The following is a 19,828-nucleotide window of genomic DNA, read 5'->3' as shown; positions in this document are numbered from 1 at the left end:
TAAAGCACTCGGAAAAAGAGAAAAGACTAAATTAGAGGTTTTTGAGTGAAAACTATATTCAAAAACTCTTTTTAAAGTAAAACTATAGGTTTTTTTAAAAAAGCAAGACTGTTATGGGTAAAATCTATCTTGGTAAAATCAAAATGTAACAAATCCTTTTCTTTTAGTTTTGTTCCTCTCAAATGGTTACAGTAAATGGAACCTATCTTAGAAAAGGTGTGTTGGATCCCTCTAGTAAGGATCTAAAAATTCATCTCCCCACAGGTCCTTAAAGTCAAATAATTGATTATTATAAAGTACAAATGAGCCCAATGGAAATTCAGTTACATGTTCATTTAAATTAAACTTATACCAAAATTTTACATTCAAATACCCAAAAACCATATTTTAAAACAAACAAAAAAACCCTGAATACTCAGCTACTCACTAAACAAAAGGCAGGAATTCTCACATCAGGATTAACTCTGAACCTGAGTCAGTTAAAAATAAATTAGCAGGTAAGGAAAAACTGTATCAATTAATTATTAATAATTAACAATACTTATTGTAATCTCTAGAATGGAACCATAGGAGTGAAGGATACATAGAATTGGAAAACTGCTCTAGAAGATGACTTGATTAGGGAGATTAGAGGAAGACAGAAGATATTAGCAACCATTTTTAAAAATTGTCAGTCAACACCCATACCCATTTATAGCCTTATCTCAATCCATGTTCCTCGACCTAAACTCTTGGCCCAGGCCTAACCCTTGTTTTCTGTGCTCCTATTTTAGCCATTTCAGTGGGCTTTTAAGACAGGTGGCTTCCATTTCCACTCAAAGAATGTTTTAGCTCTAGAATAAAAATATCCAGGTGGAGTCAGAATCATAATAAGTAGAACACTTCGCTTACTTTTTTATTTGTTCTAATTTGTCCTCTTCTGCCTTAATATAGTCTTTCAGAGAAGTCACCAGATCTTTCTCAGTATGGATCAAATCAGTCATCTGACCTAGAAGGAGGAGAAGGGAAGGTTATCAACTATCTACACTGGGCAACAAAAGCATTTTAGAATAATTTCAAAATGATCAAGAATTCTTGGAGAAGATTTAACTGGTATCAAACACAGATACGTTGGAGAAAACAACTTTTTTCTTTTTTTTTCTTTTTTACTAGATAAACAAAGACACTTGTGAAGTTCCAATTCTAATTTTCAAGCTACTTCATTTTGCAAATTGGACCATATTGGCAAATTCATCTAAAAATTTATTTTTAAATTACAAAACACTACTTTTTCTTCTTTCCTACCTCTACCTCTGTTGACACCTTTTTTTGTTCTTGAGACTAATTAGAATTAATTTTTTATTCAATAAACTAAAACCACACTAACAAAAGGTATACTTCACAAATTAAATTTAAACCATCCATGTTTAGTTATTTATAATGGGATAAGAAGACTCATTTTATATTCCAAAATTAGATGTCATAAATATAATACTTGTGTTTTAGTTAGCACTATGATCACACAAGGGTAAAACTGGTTAACAGCATAAAGGAAAACATTTTATTTAAGGCAGATGAAGTGTGCAAATAGGAAAATATATAAAGATACACATCAAACACGAAAAATATTTCTGGGGGAAAGAGGACATATAGAAGTCTTACATTCTATGTATTTTTGTTTGTTTCTTCTTTAATCATATGCTATTTTAGTAATACTTTCAAAGATTTTCTTAAATTATGATGTTGAAAAAAGATAACTTGTGTTCATAGCAGATTCTTAAATGCAAAAAGCAGGTCATGAAATAATGTGCAATGTATTATTTATACCTGTGCATTAAAAAAAGATTGTATTGGGGTACCTGGGTGGCTCAGTTGGTTAAGCGACTGCCTTCGGCTCAGGTCATGATAATGGAGTCCCAGGATTGAGTCCTGCATCAGGCTCCCTGCTCAGCAGGGAGTCTGCTTCTCTCTCTGACCCTCCCCCCTCTCATGCTCTCTCTCTCTCTCTCAAATAAATAAAATCTTAAAAAAAAAACTTAAAAAAAAGACTATTAAATTATTTGCTGAGTGGACTCATTAACAAAGAATTTTCTTGGTATGCTTTTCTAAATTTTCTTAAGTTCTAACCTGAAAATGTACTGCTTTTGTAATCAGAAAAAAAAAATCTTTAAATTTAAAAAACAGACTTGTAGAGGGGAAGGAACTAAATCAATGCTTCAGTCTCTGGCAATACACTGTATTTGTTTTTACTGATTTAAAAACACTAAAAAAAATGGGCACCTGGGTGGGTCAGTCAGTTAAGCATCTGCCTTCAGCTCCGGTCATCATTCCAGGATCCTGGGATGGAGCCGCATCGGGCTCCCTGCTGAGCAGGGAGCCTGCTTCTCCCTCTACCTTGCTTATCTCCCTCTCCCTTGCTGCTCCCCTTGCTTATTCTCTCTCTCTGTGTCAAATAAATAAATAAAATCTTTTAAAAAACCCACACTAAAAAATGGAAAATTTTAAATGCAACATCAATACAAACCAAAAAATAGTAAGACTTACCAATTGAAGTAAAAAAGCCTGGATGGGCCAAAGACTGGGGAAGTAGAATCCCTACAATTAAAATACACCAGATCATCTTGGAACACTTAATTTTTCAGGTTCACACACCTACAAGAGAAATATGGCCATTAAAACAACAAAACGTAGGGTAGTAAAAGTTCCTAACCGATTTTTCCTGCGAACAAAATGTAAGTCAGACACTAAGGTTGCCCATAGACTGTTGTTAACTCTTGTAAGTTGATTTAATAACTTAATCAATAAGAGCTACTATCTTGTTTTTCATATATCTAGAGTACTAACTTTACATTCCATGTTAAAGAAAAATATAAAGGTTTGTTATCTCCTGAGAATTTATGCTTAAAAATTCAACCCAAGTTTGTTTTCTCCTTAGCTACTACTACAATTAGAGTGATTAGATAGTAACTCTTTCATATAGTGAGAAAAATAAGTTTTCTGTTATCTATGTCTAAACTATGAATTTCCCATAAAAATACACTACTTCATTAATTTAACTTAAACATTACCAAAATACATTCTGAAATCTTCAAATATGTTTTAAAGAGAAAAAAAAGTTTTCAGAGCCACTGATTTATCCTTTAAATTTCTAACTTGTTCCATGTTTTCCCTACATGGCTTTCAATTTTAAAATAAGTTCAATTAAAAGTTGTACATTTTCAGGGCGCCTGGGTGGCTCAGCTGGTTAAGCGTCTGACTCTTGATCTAAACTCAGGTCTTGATCTCAGGGTCATGAGTTCAAGCCCAGTGTTGGGCTCTATGCTGGACATGGAACCTACTTTAAAAAAAAAAAAAAGATTTTTGGGGTGATGAAAACGTTCTAAAATTGACTGTGGTGACTGATGGTTGAAGAACATTGTAAAAGTACTAAAAACCACTGAATCATGACCATTAAATGGGTGAATTGTATGGTACATGAATTATATCTCAATAAAGCTGTTATTTTTAAAAAGTTGTACAGAATCCAAAATGAATAAACAGCCTTGTCGATTTAAGCTAGTAATTTCTCTCAAAGGACCTAGTGTTGAGGTTTTCCTTTCTACTGTGTTCTATGTAAAAATTCTTAGCCTAGTACACAGCTATGGATTTTTTTTTTAAGTTGGCAGCAAAGCCCTTCTGTATTTTTTCTTTGTCCCTGGTAGCACTGACTTTTCTAGAACGAATTCTTCACAGCAGATGCAAATCAACTAACCATCAGAAAGATTTACCCTTCTTTCCCAAATGTCCTGACAGCACTTTTCTAGCTCCTTTACCATCACATACACGGACTTTTTAAGTCCTCCTTATTACCTTCCAGAAGAGAAAGTTACTATTATAGAACCTCTTGCCCCAGTAACAGGCTCCCATTGGTTACTCTCCTTGTCTCCCTATTCCTCTTTGAGCCGGCACTTCTGACTATTTCCAAGTGACTTCACTTAAACCAACAGGTTCAAGTCCACATTGGAAAGCTCCCTATTCCGCCAAAACAAACAAACAAAAACAAAAAACAAAACAAAACCAAAAAAAAAAAAAAAAAACCCTTTCCCCTTCTTGAGTCTCAGTAAAAAATAGATCACCACAGAAACTGACATTCTCTTTCCTCAAGTTTGCCACAAGCTCCCAGATACTTCCAGAACCACACAGTAGTGAAATACACTGCTCTCTTGGCTGCTTTACAGTAACTCTTTGGGAAGGCTTCTAGAATGCAGCAGATGCGGACACTTCCTCTCCTGGGCTCTTGCCAAAGCACAAGGCTTTTTCAAAATCCTGGGCTGTCTGAAAAGTCTAGAATCTTCTCACTGTTTACACAGATTTCTGTCATAATTTTCTTCATGAATAAATGTTATTTCCAGAAAATAAAATGCTTTTGCTATACTAACAAAAGGCTAATCAGAAATGCTGTTAAATGTTAAACTCTGATAAGAAAGTTTAGATTTGTCAGGTAAGAGGGTATTTTTTCATAGCTAAAATATATTTTGTAACTCAAGTTTTTTTGGTCATCTTTCATTGTCCTTAAATCCCTCAATGAATCAAGAACCATTAGCCTACAGAAATCACTAAAGTTTGAAAACTGCATTTTAACAATGATAGAACTTAGATAGAAATTCAAAGCATTAATCAAATGAAGAATAAATATACCTTTTTCATGCTGCAAAATAAATTCTAGATGGATTAACAAAAAGTTACTAGATCTCTAAAAGGAGAAAAGAATCTCTAAACTTTAAAAAAGATAAAACAAATAACCTATCAAAAGCCAGACGGAATTCAAATACACAAAATAATCTAGGCTTCTATGTGTTTTTTTAAAAACCCAGAAACAGGGCACCTGGGTGTCTCAGTCGGTTAAGTGCCTGACTCTTGATTTCAGTTCAGGTCATGGTCTCAGGGTCCTAAGATGGAGCCCCACGTCAGGCTCTGTGCTGAGCATGGAGCCTGCTTGAGATTCTCTCTCCCCTTCCCTGCTCACACACAGCACACATGCTCTATCAAAAACAACAAAACAAAACGAAAAAGCCCCCAAAAAACGAAAACCAAAACCAAAACCCTATAAACTACAAATTAGGAAACTAAAGAAAATGGAACTCATTTAAGGAGCTCATACAAATCAGTAAGAAAAACACTAAGATATTAACAGAAAAGTAGATTAACAATGCAGAAAGTCACAAAAGAACTAAAAATAGTTTTAAAAGTTCACTCAGTTATCAAAGACCCATTTTTGTCCTTCAAATGAACAATTAAATTTAACAAATTTATAATTCAAAATATCTAATGATGGTACTATATATATGTCAAGGAACTTGAGTATATTCTTTAACTTGTGAATTTAAATGAAAACACAAAATTTAAACATGAACAAACTCACATTCATTGCTGGTGAGAATGCAAAGTGGTAAAGCCATCTTGGAAGACGGTTTGGCAGTTTCTTCAAAAATCATACTCTTACCATATAATCTGGCAACTGTTCTCCTTTGTATTTACTCAAAAAAGTTGAAAACTTATGTCTACACCAAAACCTGCACATGGATATTTCTAGATTTCTTCATAATGGACAAAACTTGGAAGAACCAAGACGTCCTTTAGTAGGTAAATGGATAAACGGGCACATCCAGACAATGGAATATTATTCAATGCTAAAAGGAAGTGAGCTATCAAGCCATGAAAAGACATGGAAGAATCTTAAATGAGTATTTCTAAGTAAAAAAAAGCCAATCTGAAAAGGCTATGTACTGTAGGATTCCAAAAAAAAAGACATTCTGGAACTATGAAGATGGTAAAAAGATCTATGGTTGGGAGATGGGAGGATGAAGAGATGGAGCACAGCAGATTTTTAGGGCAGTGGAAATATTCTGTATTATATCATAATGATAAATACATCATTTATTTTTGGACATACATTTGTCCAAATCCACAGAATATATAACACCAAGAGTGAATGGGTAATGTAAATAAACCATGTATGAACTTTGGGTAATTATAATGTGTCAATGTAGATTCAATCAAGTATAACAAATGTACCACTCTGGTGTGGGATGTTGAGGCTACCCATGTGTGGGGGTAGGGGTTTTTGGGAAATCTCTGTACTGTCCTCTCAATTTTGCTGTGAACCTAAAATTTCTTTTAAAAAATAAAGTCTTAAAATAAATTAACCTCGTACAACCCTGGTGGAATCTGTGTTGAATTAGATTAAGTTTCCACTACTCTGACAGAAAGTCATAAATAAATATGGATCAAAACAAAAAAAAATTAATACCGTAATATGATCCTAACTATGCATGAAAATATACAGAGGAAATTCACCAAAATGTAGTTGTTCCTGGACAACAGAACATTAGGTAATTTTTTTCTATTTCTCTGTATTTTCCAGATGTCCTAGGGTATATTTACTTTTATAGTGACAAAAAATTAACTCTATACAAAATCATAAACATACAATAATAATAAAACATCAACATATTATTTATGTCACCCTAAGCTTTTAATGAAGTGGTTAACTACTCTCTAATACAAAAAAGTAGCTAACAAATACTATCCCCATTTGTGCCTGTTCTACGTTCTAACTATATAAGCCTCCAGATTTCTCTCTCTGCTACAAAGATAGGAAGTTTATATGAAAGCAACCCAACCCAGCCATGAACTACATTGTCAGAGTAGCACACTTTTCTATTATCCTTCCTCTTACAGACAGACATATGATGTGGGCTAAGCCAGTCACTGACATAACATTCGAGGGGTGGGTTTGTGAAGTGGTACAAAGCAGCTCCTTCTAGAGTTGCTCAGCTCATAGGATTTGAATTTGGAGCTGCCTGTGATGATCTTTTCCACTTGTCAAGGACACATAGGAGCCCAATCTATAAACAGAATAAAGTCATCGAGAGACAAACAATTCCAAGCTCTATAGCCCTGATTCTTTCCAATTATTGCTTTGAATCTGTGAGCTACCCCAATAATCTTCCAACCCAGTAAAGGGAGACTCTAAATTCCCTTTTTAAGGAATTTTAAACTACATCAAGTTGGATTTCTTTTTTTTTTTTAAAGATTTTATTTATTTATTTGACAGAGATAGAGACAGCCAGCGAGAGAAGGAACACAAGCAGGGGGAGTGGGAGAGGAAGAAGCAGGCTCATAACGGAGGAGCCTGATGTGGGACTCCATCCTAGAACGCTGGGATCACGCCCTGAGCTGAAGGCAGACGCTTAACCGCTGTGCCACCCAGGCGCCCCTCAAGTTGGATTTCTAACATTTGCAATATAAAGATCAGACCCACACAGCATTACTCCAAACACAGTACTACACCAACCAAATGAAGACAGCCCTATATAGCAATGGTTCTCAAACATTAGCTATATCAGAATCACCTAAAGGTCTGAGGCATGTAGATAATTTACACAAGTTCTTAGATGATGGTGATGCTGCTGGCCTGGGGATCACACTTTGAAAACCACCAGATACAAACATCCCTTAAAATCACACAAAAGGTGCTTTCTACCTTTAAAAGAGTAAAATTTTACTTTATTTTTTGAAAAATATAATTGAATTTCTAATTATTCTAGTGAATAGTTCCTTTAATCTCTCTCTCTCTCTCTTTTTTTTTTTTAAGTAGGCTCCATGCCCAACTCGGATCCCAACATGGGGCTCAAACTCACAACTGTGAGATCAAGACCTGAGCTGAGATCAAGAGTCAGATCCACAACCATCTGAGCTACTCAGGACCCCCTCCTCCAATCTCTTTTAATACCAGATACTTGTTAATAAGCAAGCATATCTTTATCAATCACAGGTTTTTAAAACAATGGTTTCCTTACTTCTGATGTCTCACTTCCATTCATTTCCATCTTCATTCAGTTAGCAGCTTGCAAAGCAAATCACTATAAGCATCTAAGAGTCAAGCATCCTAAAAGACAATGGAGTTTTATCAAAAACTATAAGATAGAGGGGCTCCTGGCTGGCTCAGGCGGTAAAACATGAGACTCTTGATCTCAGGGTTGTGAGTTTGAGCTCCACAATGGGTGTAGAGGTTACTTAAAAATAAATTTTTTTAAAAAAATTTTTAAATACTAATATACAAATGTCTCCTGTTCTAAATCCTTAAACAAGCTTGAAATAGAATGTAAATGGGTTAAGGAGGATGCCAGGAAGGTAAACCTCAGCTCCTTGAAAAGACTGGGAGAAAAGAAAGAAAGAAAGAAAGAAAGAAAGAAAGAAAGAAAGAAAGAAAGAAAGAAAGAAAGAAAGAAAGAAAGAGAAAGAAAGAAAGAAAGAAAGAAAGAAAGAAAGAAAGAAAGAAAGAAAGAAAAAGAAAGAAAGAAAAAGAAAGAAAGAAAGAAAGAAGAAGGAAAGAAGGAAAGAAAGAAAGAAAGAAAGAAAGAAAAGCAAAGCCAAAGGGGAGTCAAAGATACAAAGAAAGAAAGAAAGAAAGAAAGAAAGAGAGAGAGAGAAAGAAAAAGAAAGAGAAAAGAAAAGCCAAAGGGGAGTCAAAGATACAAAGATAAATTCATGCTAGCATCAAATGTAGTATGGAAATGCTACAGATAAATTACTGATATTTTGGTTCTTGGTTAGATGGTAGGTTCATGAATGCTTATTACCTACTTTTTATAACAAATGTATATTATACATGTTTAATATGCATGAATATTATATTTTAGAAACTATAAGGAAAAAAGAATATGGAAGAAATCTTTCTGGAAAACATATTCTCAGGTAAGCCAGATAAAAATAAACAGCAAAGTATAATATCTATCCAAAACTTTCCCTACAGTCCTTCTCCCAGGAAAGTCCAGTCCCACACATTCACAGGTCAATCAAACCTGGGAACAGATTTTAAAACAGTTCTACTACATTGTAAATATTTACAACTTTGAGTTATCAGGATTCATTGAATTGTATGTACAAGTTATTTAATGAATTACTAGGAACAGGGTATCTGGCAAATAACTCTAGTAGCCTTTCAGTCTAACATTTTTCTTCCAAGAAAAAAATTGCAACATTTTAAAAAGTTGGTCTTTCCCAGATAAATCATTAAAAATTAATAAGGCCAACTAAAGAATGTTTGATATTCTAATCTAAACTTTCTCTGACACTAAAAATTTTCCACAGATCTCCTAGCAGTCTCTCCATACCTTTCACAACTGTTCCAAATCTTCTTCTAGAGGGCTCCAGCTTAAATTTATTTAACCTCATACAAATCCCACATTCAACTGTTGGTATTCCTGACATCTGCGTTAGACTTTAAATTTTTTTTTTTTAACAGTTTTTATAGTGAATGCAAAAAACCAGCACAAATCCAGGCTTCTAATTCAGGCTATAACAATGTGGTGCATATCAAGACTTGGCATGTCTCTTCCATCTAAGTAGGATGGATTTTCTAAGACAACTAAGAGTACTTACTAATAGAACTAGTTATATTTCTGTTCTTCCTTATAATCCCTCTGGCAAATTGCCATTTGTTTTAACTTAACACCATAAATTCCAGTCATACTTATGCTCCCAAAGAGAGTAAGCCACATCTCTAACACATACAATCTGACGGACTAAGTGCTTTAATGGCTATGACTAACTTTTCTATCAAAAACTCAGAAATCATGTTAGCTTTCCCACAGCTTTCTGTACTTGAGCAGTGAACCCAGTCATTGATATAATTCCAGCTGAACAACATTTTGAAATTTGGTTGGAAAGAAGCTCTAAATCAAGATATTAGCCTTAACTGACGTACAATATAGTCTGTCTTTTGGAGATTCTTTTCCTTGTCAGAAAGAACTGAATATAATATCATTTCAAAAACACACACCTATTTTTGCCTATATGCTGCCTCTACCACCACTACTCTCTTTCTTCTAGAAACTGCCCCTTCTACCTTTTTTACTGCCTCAATCTACCTTTAATTCATCCTCATAGTTTCATCAGTCATGTTATACAGCATGATACTTCTCCCTCACCAAGTGACCAAAGTTCTTTCCTGGAAATTTTGAAAATAAAATTGAGAAAAAAAGGGCAGGCACTCTTTGAAGGCCTGAATTATATAAAGCCTCAGGAGAAGTAATGGACCAGATTTTGACATATAGGTCAAAACGTAAATGAAGTTTATCTGGAAAGAATAAAAAGCGAAGCAAATATACAGAGAGGAAGATAGACAAGAGAAGAAAACATTCTGATGTTCCTGATATTCTTGAAATCTAATCACATTCTGGACTTCAATTGTTAAACAACTCCCTATCCCCACAATACTTACATAAATTCCACTGTATCTTAGTATGAGTTGGGTTTCTGTTTAACCCAGAGTCCTAATTAATTGTTTGTCTAACCCTGCAGTTAATATTTTTGTAGGCAAAATAAATAATAAGGTAATTTTTTGGCTTGTTAGAAATCCAATAAGTGCCACTTCTATATCAAAGATAGAGTTTACAGTAAATATTTTAATCCATTTTTTAAAAAGATTTGAATTGGAACTTGGATTCAAAATTGAATTTAAACTTGCTTTGTTTTTCTTTACCAGTATTCTACCTCACCTTTACTTCTGTGATGGTTATATTGCCTAGTAAGCACACCTGTGGTTGTGAAAATAGCATAGCAAAAAAGAAAATCCCCAGTTATTGATGCACTAGATTTGTGTATGTCTTTTAAGTAGTTCTAGTTTCCACTTTACATAGAATCATCAGGAAAAGTGTAAAAATTCAAAAGTGAAATTAAAAAATTTTATTTATATTTATATTAAACTCAATGTATAAAGTTTGTTTCAACTAGAAAAGTCAAGTTCCCCTAAACCAGAAACATTTTACAAATAAATGTAGGCTGATGGAGAAGGTTTGAGAAAGAAATGAATCTTATTATTTATTATTAAAATGGTGCTATTCTTCACTGACTCTTAAACTATGTATTTTAAACTGTATAATATACCTCTCAACTATTTCAAACACTTTAGTTAGAAACGCATACATTTCCCAATGTGGGGGGAAAGGTCAGGATTCTTATGCCCCAGGATACAGAATATAAAAAATTTACCAGAAGTGATATTAAAAGCCCCCCAATTAGTAAGATTCATCAATAATGTCCACCTTTATTTGGTGATCCCCTTAACAAGAAGCTGAATAAGCAAAAAAGGTATCAAAATATTAGGTCAAATTTGACTGCCAGCAAGTAATAAAAAAAAACAGTGATTTAGATGGAAGTGCCTAGGAGGATACTTGGCACATAGAAGACACTTAAGAAACGTTACTTTTGGATGTGGGGCAAGAACTTAAGAATAGATGGATCTGTTGCCAAGGGTGTTTCAAGGGACGTGGAAAAAGGAAAGACTTGGAGAACGGTGGGAAGCCCAGGAAATCTCGATCCTGGGCTAAGGTGGTGAGAAGGAACAAGTAGCCTAGTCTAGTAGCAGACAGATGCAGACTTTTATAATTTAAGGATTTGAGTAGGAGAAGTAAGTGGACAGAAGCAATGAAAGGGAAAAGAGAAAAGAAGTAACCATTAAATTATATATGCTTTATTTGTTACTTACAAATGCTAGTATTTCCAAATATTAACATGGTCTATATATTTCTCATTTTAAGAAAGACCTTGCAGTATCTTCTCTTGGCTGTATAAACTAGTTATTATATTAATGAAACTGTGTGTATCCAATAACATAAATGTCAATTAATATTGGTCAGGGCATTAAAAAACCAGCAGTAATATAAAAAGCAGCAATTAGAGATTCAAACTCTTAAAACTTTACACAGTAACTAAAAGAGCTCCAAAAAAAAATGTTAACTGAGAGGTGGGATCACAATTATCTTCACTCAACTTCTGCATTTTCTTTAATAAACACTTAATAGAACATTCAACAAACATTTAATAAGATTTCTATTTCTGTAAGTAAGCAAGTAAGCTAAAAAAAAAAAAAAAAGTCAAAGTAGCACTGAAGAGACAAATTCAAATCATGAACGGATTGAGAAAATCCAAATGTTTAACTCCCCAGCTCTACTAGTTGACACAATACCACCATCAATCCCTTTTGCTCCAAAGGGATTTTTTATTTACATAGGAAGCTCTGATAAGACAAATTTACTGTCATCACCACCCTAAGGATATAAGTGAAACGTAAAATTTAGATTTTTACATTTTAGAGTTTTTAAGCTTAAGTAAGGAATATGAGGTGATGACAAAATATTCCAAAAGCAGAATTTTCAATGAAACATGTAGATCAGTGGAACAAAATAGAGAATCTAGACACAGAAAATGGTCTGTTTGGTTTTGGCAAAGGTATAAAGGCAACTCAACAGAGGAAGGATAGTCTAGAATAGTTGGATATTCATGCACACACACACACACACAAAAAGTTTTATTTGGGCACCTCATACCCCCTAACGGACACTGGGAAGCTCCCTGCCTAGGAATTTATATAAATTTTGGTACAAATTCCATTTTTCTTAACCCGAGTCTCCCTCTTCTCATTCTAGCCTTCAATTCCCTCATTTTCCTAATGCCAGATCCAAAATTGTCAAGTTCAGGAAAAGATACATGAAATAAAGTTACATATACTAGATAAGGAGAGATGAATTCATGGTTGCAGAAGATGTGAATCTAGATATGGGTTTCCATTCAGTACTTACTCAGATTTAACATCAAGTAAAATGTTAGTAACATGCTTGCAAGGCATGTAACTTTCATGTCCCATTTTTCCTACAGAACATTTCTTATTACTCTTTTGATTCTCCCACTGTCTACTAGACACATTATAAATGCTTTTAAAATGAAACTGAGTGGAATGATTAAGTTAGTTACTACTAACCAGGGACCCTACTTTGTTTCAACCCTGGATATTGAAACCATTTATAATACATTGGTAATATGCTATTGTTTATTTTTCCCCCGTTCCATTTCCTCAGACTCAATCTGATCAACTTTCAAGAATGAAGTACTATGAAATGTGAATCAGAAAACAGACAACCTGGGTCCAAGTCCTAGTTCTGACGGTTACTATATTCTTGGGCAAATTACTTGACGTCTCTGAGCCTCAGTATCTTCATTTGTAAAATGCGGATGATATAAAACAACCCGGCAGAATTATTTTAAAGATCAAATTATATATAAAACACTTTAAAAAATATAAAGTGCTGGGGCGCCTGGGTGGCACAGCGGTTAAGCGTCTGCCTTCGGCTCAGGGCGTGATCCCGGAGTTATGGGGATCTTCCCACGTCAGGCTCTTCCGCTATGAGCCTGTTTCTTCCTCTCCCACTCCCCCTGCTTGTGTTCCCTCTCTCGCTAGCTGTCTCTATCTCTGTCGAATAAATAAATAAAATCTTTAAAAAATATATATATATATATATATATATATATATATATAAAGTGCTTTAGTCGTTATCAGGTAGATTAAAAAATCTTTTTAGAGCCCAGTCCAATGCCCCTAGAAAATTCTTTCGGGGGAAGGAAAAATTGCTGATGAAAGGTTTTATTGTCATGTGTTTCTTTTCCCCCAAAAAAGAAAAAAAGCAAATAGAAAGAAAACTGGTTAAAGTTGACTGTAGCCATACAGGTGGATAAAAGAAACAACTAAATTATAGCCTTCTCTTTGCACTACTTATCATGGAGAAACAGCTCAAATGCCTAACAAGAAAGAAAGGCTGAGTATATTAACATATTATAATATTACTATTTAAATGAAAAATATGTAAACCACCAAAACATGGACATATTTATTTGAAACACTAAGCAGGAAGAGGAAAAAGTCCAAGATAGTATGCATTCACAGATGACACTATGTAAGAAGCATGACTCCTATACTGTATTTTTGCCAAAGTCCAACCAAATATACTAATAGTCATACTGATCATCCAAAGCAACATGAGGAAAAGGAATGTTTCTCATTACATCAAGTTCAAAAATTGCTGTAGTAGTCTTAATGAAGTCTTTTGAACTTCTAGGTTTTATTAAGGCACAATATTTGGCCAGAGGAAAACCAATGAGAATTTAGCTTCAATTTATACAAATAAATTGCATTGGGTAGAAACACGAATGAAGCTTTAACTAGTTTCACAAATATACATACACACTTTATTTGGCTTGTCTCTTATAGTCATATATTGTATATACAAACACACCATTATGATTTAATTGTTAAGATTCAAGTTCTCACTGTATGAAGAGCAACAGTTTCATGCCAAGGACCTATACAATTTATTTTTGTTTACATTCAAGCATTTTCTACTTTCAGAGTAGAACCAAAGACAAATGACAACATATGGGGGGAGGGGAAGTGGGGGGGGGGGCAATATCATGTATGATTGCCTAGACAATTTAGCAATTCAACAATTCTCCCACCAACCCATTAACTTTTGCTAAAACCGTTTCAGCAAAAGTTTATTACTGTCATCTATATACTCAAATCTAGTCAGACTTACTGCTCAGTTCCATTTTCAGAAATATTCAAGAAATACTGCCTCAAGATACCTAGATGTACTTGAAGATTAACTTCATATATCTTTTATTTTTTTATTCTTATACTAGTTTCCATATGTGCAAGGTTGGGGGAGGGAAGTATCTGTAAATGGTACATAATACTTCATGCAGATATATGCACTTACATTTTCTGACCCAGGATCCATACCTTCTATCAGATTCTCAATGGATTTCATGACCTCAAAATAAGTTGAGAACTGCTACTAACGTATCTCACAGGGTACACTTCTCAAATCTAAGAGCAGTAATGATATCCCAGGTGATAATTAATTGCTAAATAAAATAAGGCATTCCTTCCACAGAAGTGAAGGCTCACAGCTTTACCACTGGGTCCCTGAAATAACTCCTGCGGCATCTCTGGAATAAAAGCAGGACTATGAACTTGGCCTTATGAAAGATACTGCTTGTCAGTACACAACCTACTCTGCAGTATTAGAAAAGGTGAACATCTCATTATCAGAAAGCCAAGGTTCACCTGCAACAACCTGGACTACCTAGGTGGTATAAAGCTTTTTTTTTTTTTTTCAAAAGTCTTTTGCACTAAATTTTTCTACAGTAAAGTTGTATATATTTCTTTTATCTGTTTTACTACCTTAGTTACCAAGGCACAAAATGACAAATGTAATTATCCGCTTATCAAAGTCCTGGCTTTAAGTACTTCAAAATAAAACTCATTTTAAGATGTCAAAGGAAACAGCATTATCCATCTAAAAAAGAGACAAAGTAGTCCTTTTCCTAGTTAGTCTATGTTAATCTATAAGAAGCATTTGCCATCAGCTATCTAAAACACTGGCAGAACTCAAGGCATAATGCTTCAAAATCAAAACTGGCATGGCTTTTAAAGGTAAGTCATAAAACCTATGCTTCCCACAGAAAGAAAAAGGTAAAATTTGAGGTTCTTATTTAAGATTCTGAAATTATATTCATAGGTTAAAAGCCAAAATTGAAGGAAAAAAACACACGCAATGCCTATTTAAATTTCAAGTGAAGGCAACACATATTATAAGTTGTTCACTTTCTGCTCCTTGACTATTTCCTGCTTAAGGTATCCATTTTCTCCATAGAAACTCAATCAGAAAAATCCCTTCAAAATGTTTTATAAATTCCAATATTCCTATTTCATCTGATTATCTTAGGAAAAGACTAGCCTCATTCATAAAGCTATTCACACATCTAAACCTAAAAGGCGAAATACGTTTCTTCCCAGAAACTTTTTTTTAAAAAAGAGCAAAAACCTGATGAAAGAACACTGCTGCCACGTCTTTTCCCCTCCCCCACTCACGTAGTGGCTGTTTCATCCCTTCGGAGTGCGTTCCAAGGGAAAGTCCAAAAGCCACAGCTCCCCGAGAAACCAGAAACAGTTAAGTTGAAATTGGCAAGTCTCTGTGGCCTTTCAGATCAATTCCTAAAAGGAGAGCCAGCTGCTTCTTCATCCCTTTCTTAAAGCAAACAGTGCAAAATTCCAAGAGTCTTTACTCTCCGGGAACGCATCTAAGTGTCTAAAAACTAAACTCTACTTAATACATTCGATTATTTAGGAGAAACAGTCTCCTAGAAATTGGTAGGAGAAATGGTACCATTCTTCCTTCCCCTTAAAACATACATCTGGGAGGCATTCATGAAATCCAACTCTAAGTTCTCACACAACCACGAAACTCGCTTCACTGATGTGCACTTTTAAAAAGCAGCACACACTCAGCTGAGAAAAAGTGAAGGGGGATGGTGAGGGAAGCTCGTGTGCCTTTAAAAAAAATCGTGGAAGAAGAGGGAAGGAAGAGGAGCTTCCCCGGCGACTGGGTGATCTGACAGCCGTCTTCCTCAACCCAGTAGCCCGAAACTCGGCGCCTGGGGCAGCGTCTAGCTGCTCCAGCAGCAGCGCTGCGCGCAACAGATGAGTCGAGCCCGAACTTCTCTGACTAGGTCCGCTGCCCGGACCGGACGACTTTCCGACAGGCTAGAAATGCCTCAAGTGCTTCGGCTCTGGCCCTAAGCTTTAAAATCCGCTCTCCACTCCGCCACATGCTAACCATCTGCCGCGGCGGAGGCCAAAAACGCACGCCCCGCCCTCGCGTGCCCCCAGCTTTTGTAGGGAGGACCAGGTATGAGAGCAGCTCGGAAAAATCAACAGGGTGAGCCCTCCCCGCGAAGGAAGGAATATTCAAGAAAGTCCTGGTCCCCAGGGCGGGGACAGAGGCTGCCGCAGCCCCAACGGTCGGGGGCGCCGAACAGGCAGGAGGAGGGATAAGGGGAGCACGAAGAAGGGCAGAAGGGCCTCTGGGGCAGCCAGGGGGCGCGGGGCGCGCGGCCGAGTCCCCAGGAAAGAAGGTATTCAGACTGCTGTGGTCAACTGGAGAACCCTCCGCCCCCAAGCCATCCCACCAGAGCGGGCAGGGAGCCGACCGCCACAGCTCTCCGAGCAGGGCCACAGCGGTCCTACGGCCTGAGCCACAGTCTAGAGAGGCGGGGAGCGTCTCACCTGGGAAGTGGGGCGGGAGGGGCGGCGCGTTCTTCAGTCCCCTGTAGCCTGCTCTCGGGCCGGATACCTGCTCCCTTCCCTCAGCCCGCTGGCGGCGCGACTGGGCAGCAGAGGGAGCCAGTTAGCCCTTTTATAACCTCTAGGCTGCGACGGCAGCGCTAGGGAGGAGGCGACTGCAGCCCTCGCTACGTGAGCTCGATCACACCAGCGCCCCGGCGACTGCGCAGGCGCCCAGCCCGCGCCTCCCTCCGGTCCGCACCCGCGGCCCACACCCGTACTCCCCGCCAGCCCCGGAGTCTTAGGCGGAGCGGGGCGCGGACGGGCAGGCGGGCCTGGTATGGGATGCGCCTGCGCAGGGTTCTCGCCACGCCGCCGTCACCTTCGTTGCTTCAGGTTTGCCTCGCTCCTTTTCATCAGGTTGTTTAAACGCGTTAATTTCAATCTCGGCTTCAGGTCTGGGCGTGGAAACCACCAGCAATGAAATAAATATGAGAAGAGGAACATGGGAACGTAGAGAATGAAGCAGAAAAGACTCCAGTGGAAAAGAATACAGTGCATCCTTGGTATCTCCGCTGTCGTGTCCCGGAGGCTCTTTGCTTTACTAACCTCCCTTTTTCACCTCTACTGTTATTTTATACGAATCTCACTCAGCCACCTTTACACTTTATCAGTAGATAAAGTATACGCACTCCGGAGACAGATTTTTTGAATTTAGTTCCCGGCTCAGCCCTGTAAAACGCAGGGCATTGACCTCTCTTTATCTCAGTTTCCTCATCTGTAAAATGGGAATGATGATAGGCTTCTCATAGGAATACTGGGAGAATTAAATGAGATAATGTACGTGAAGCACTTGGTACGTGCCTAGCACACAGAAAGGACTTGCTAAATAGTAGATGCTGTTGTTACACCATATAAGACACCCAGTGTTGTGTTTGGTCTTAGTCTAACGTTTACCTTGGCCATTATATTCTTGAAAGAACAAAGCCTTGCTATCAGGGAGCAGACAATTAAGGAGATTCTTTTACCCTTGTCAGTAAAAAGGAAGAATGACTTCTCTAAGACTTGTGATTCATTAAAAATTTTTGTTTCTAAAGTTTTCCATGTATGCCAAAGAGCACAGCAATTAACATTTGACTCTTACCTAGGAGGTGGAGTTGATTATATAGATAGAGAAATAGAGAGCAGGTACTTGGAAGCTCTAGGCATCCAGAAAGTAGATAGAATGATGTCTAACTCAGCGGTTGTCAAAGTGTAGTCGGGGGTCCACAAGATCAAAATTATTTCCTATTATTTCATACCAAGACTGTGCTTTTCCAGAGACTACATGTTTGGTGATATTGCAACAGATTGAATGCAGTAGCAGATGTGAGAATTCTGTTAAGCCAGACATTATAGAGACTTTCAGAAATGTAAAATAGTGCCACTCTTCTCACTAAATGCTTTTGGCTTTGAAATAATAGTTCTATTTCATTAAAAATGTTATTTAAGTTAATATGTAACAGATTTATTGTTTTTGTTTTTAAATGAATTAATAAATATTTTACATGTTTGTTTTAACTCTAATATTGTTAATATTGACAGATATGATCCACATATAAGTTTTTTGGAGTCCTCAATGCTGTTTAGGAGTGAAATGGTCATGAGACCAAGAATTTGAGAACTTCTAGTTTAAGCAAATGGCAGAAAGCCCTTTGACACAAGAGGCAAATCTTTGTCTCAAATGGAACTGTAAACAACATACCCACTAGCCCTATATGAGCTGACTGAAAATTGACAATCCACCCTAAAGATAAAATGGCCCCAAGCCCCGAGGCAAATTTAATGCAAAGCTAAGAAGGCTTCAACTTCAGGGGACTTTATTTGCACTAGCATTTTCCAAGGCCCTGGAAGGGGCCCTGGCAGTATATTCACATAGTTCACAAAAATTTTAGCTGCAATCTTTAGACTGCAAATTGGTTCCTCACTGATTTCTCCTCTGTAGCACTTCCGCTTGTCTAGTGGTGTAGGAGTGGCTAGCAGGCATTTTTTTAAATTTAGCTGAAGGAAGTTGAGTTAGAATACATTTGGTTTGAGTTTAGTGGGATATATTTTTGTAACTCACAGTCACTTCTATGCATAGTTAAAATATTGCCAGCTGTCCCAGTGTTGGAATGGCATCCAAGAATACTCCTACCACCCATTGTGCCAACCCACCCATCACTGTAAAACAAAGGTGCAGGGCCAGACATTTTATAGCTATTTGAATGTGTACTATGTTCTATCATCAAAAATACATGTATAGTGGAGCAGACACAAAGTTGAAACTTAGGGAACCTGAAGCTTATCTGTGGGATATCCTTCTATTTATTGGATGTGTGACAAGAAATTTTAAGTAACCCCTACCCCCAAGGGGACTCTTGAACTCACAACCGTGGGATCAAGAGTCATATGCTCTACCAACTGAGCCAGCCAGGTGCCCCCGAATGTGTAAAATTTTAATGAAAGATTTAATGCTTGCCAATGCTTAGCTAATAAAAGAAAGTTCTTTTCTGTTACAATTGAATAAGGATATTCACAACAACTAGTTAGAGTATTATCAGTTTAAAGAAAACTGATACGCCCTGAACTCTTTTTTTTTTTAAGATTTTTTTTAAAGATTTTATTTATTTATCTGACAGAGATAGAGACAGCCAGCAAGAGAGGAAACACAAGCAGGGGGAGTGGGAGAGGAAGAAGCAGGCTCATAGCGAAGGAGCCTGATGTGGGGCTCGATCCCACAACGCCGGGATCACGCCCTGAGCCAAAGGCAAACGCTTAACCGCTGTGCCACCCAGGCGCCCCTGACCTGAACTCTTTTAAGTCACATATGAAACAATCTTATTTTGAGGTTCTTCCGAATGTAACGACAATCCTAAAAATTTA

The 19,828-nt window shown here is 36.8% G+C and overlaps 1 protein-coding gene across 2 annotated transcripts in view; it reads right to left on the bottom strand.

Moving 5' to 3' along the window:
* P4HA1 (prolyl 4-hydroxylase subunit alpha 1) overlaps positions 1-17,073 on the bottom strand; it is a 100,078-nt gene extending 83,005 nt beyond the window's left edge. For both annotated transcript variants that reach the window (XM_045783204.2, XM_045783205.2), the window contains exons 1-3: positions 16,928-17,073; positions 2,524-2,631; positions 892-988 (exon numbers count right to left, since the gene is read on the bottom strand). In XM_045783204.2, coding sequence (XP_045639160.1) covers positions 892-988; positions 2,524-2,599 — 173 coding nt within the window. In that variant the 5' untranslated portion in view covers positions 2,600-2,631; positions 16,928-17,073. The remainder of the gene's footprint in view (positions 1-891; positions 989-2,523; positions 2,632-16,927) is intronic.
* Between the last annotated feature and the right edge of the window lie 2,755 nt (positions 17,074-19,828).

This window comes from Ursus americanus, chromosome 6, assembly GCF_024610735.1.
Source record: "Ursus americanus isolate L20-20 chromosome 6, mUrsAme1.1.p, whole genome shotgun sequence".
NCBI classification, from domain to species: domain Eukaryota; kingdom Metazoa; phylum Chordata; class Mammalia; order Carnivora; family Ursidae; genus Ursus; species Ursus americanus.
Note: the sequence above shows the minus strand (reverse complement) of the source record. Positions and strands in the feature narration are given on the sequence as shown.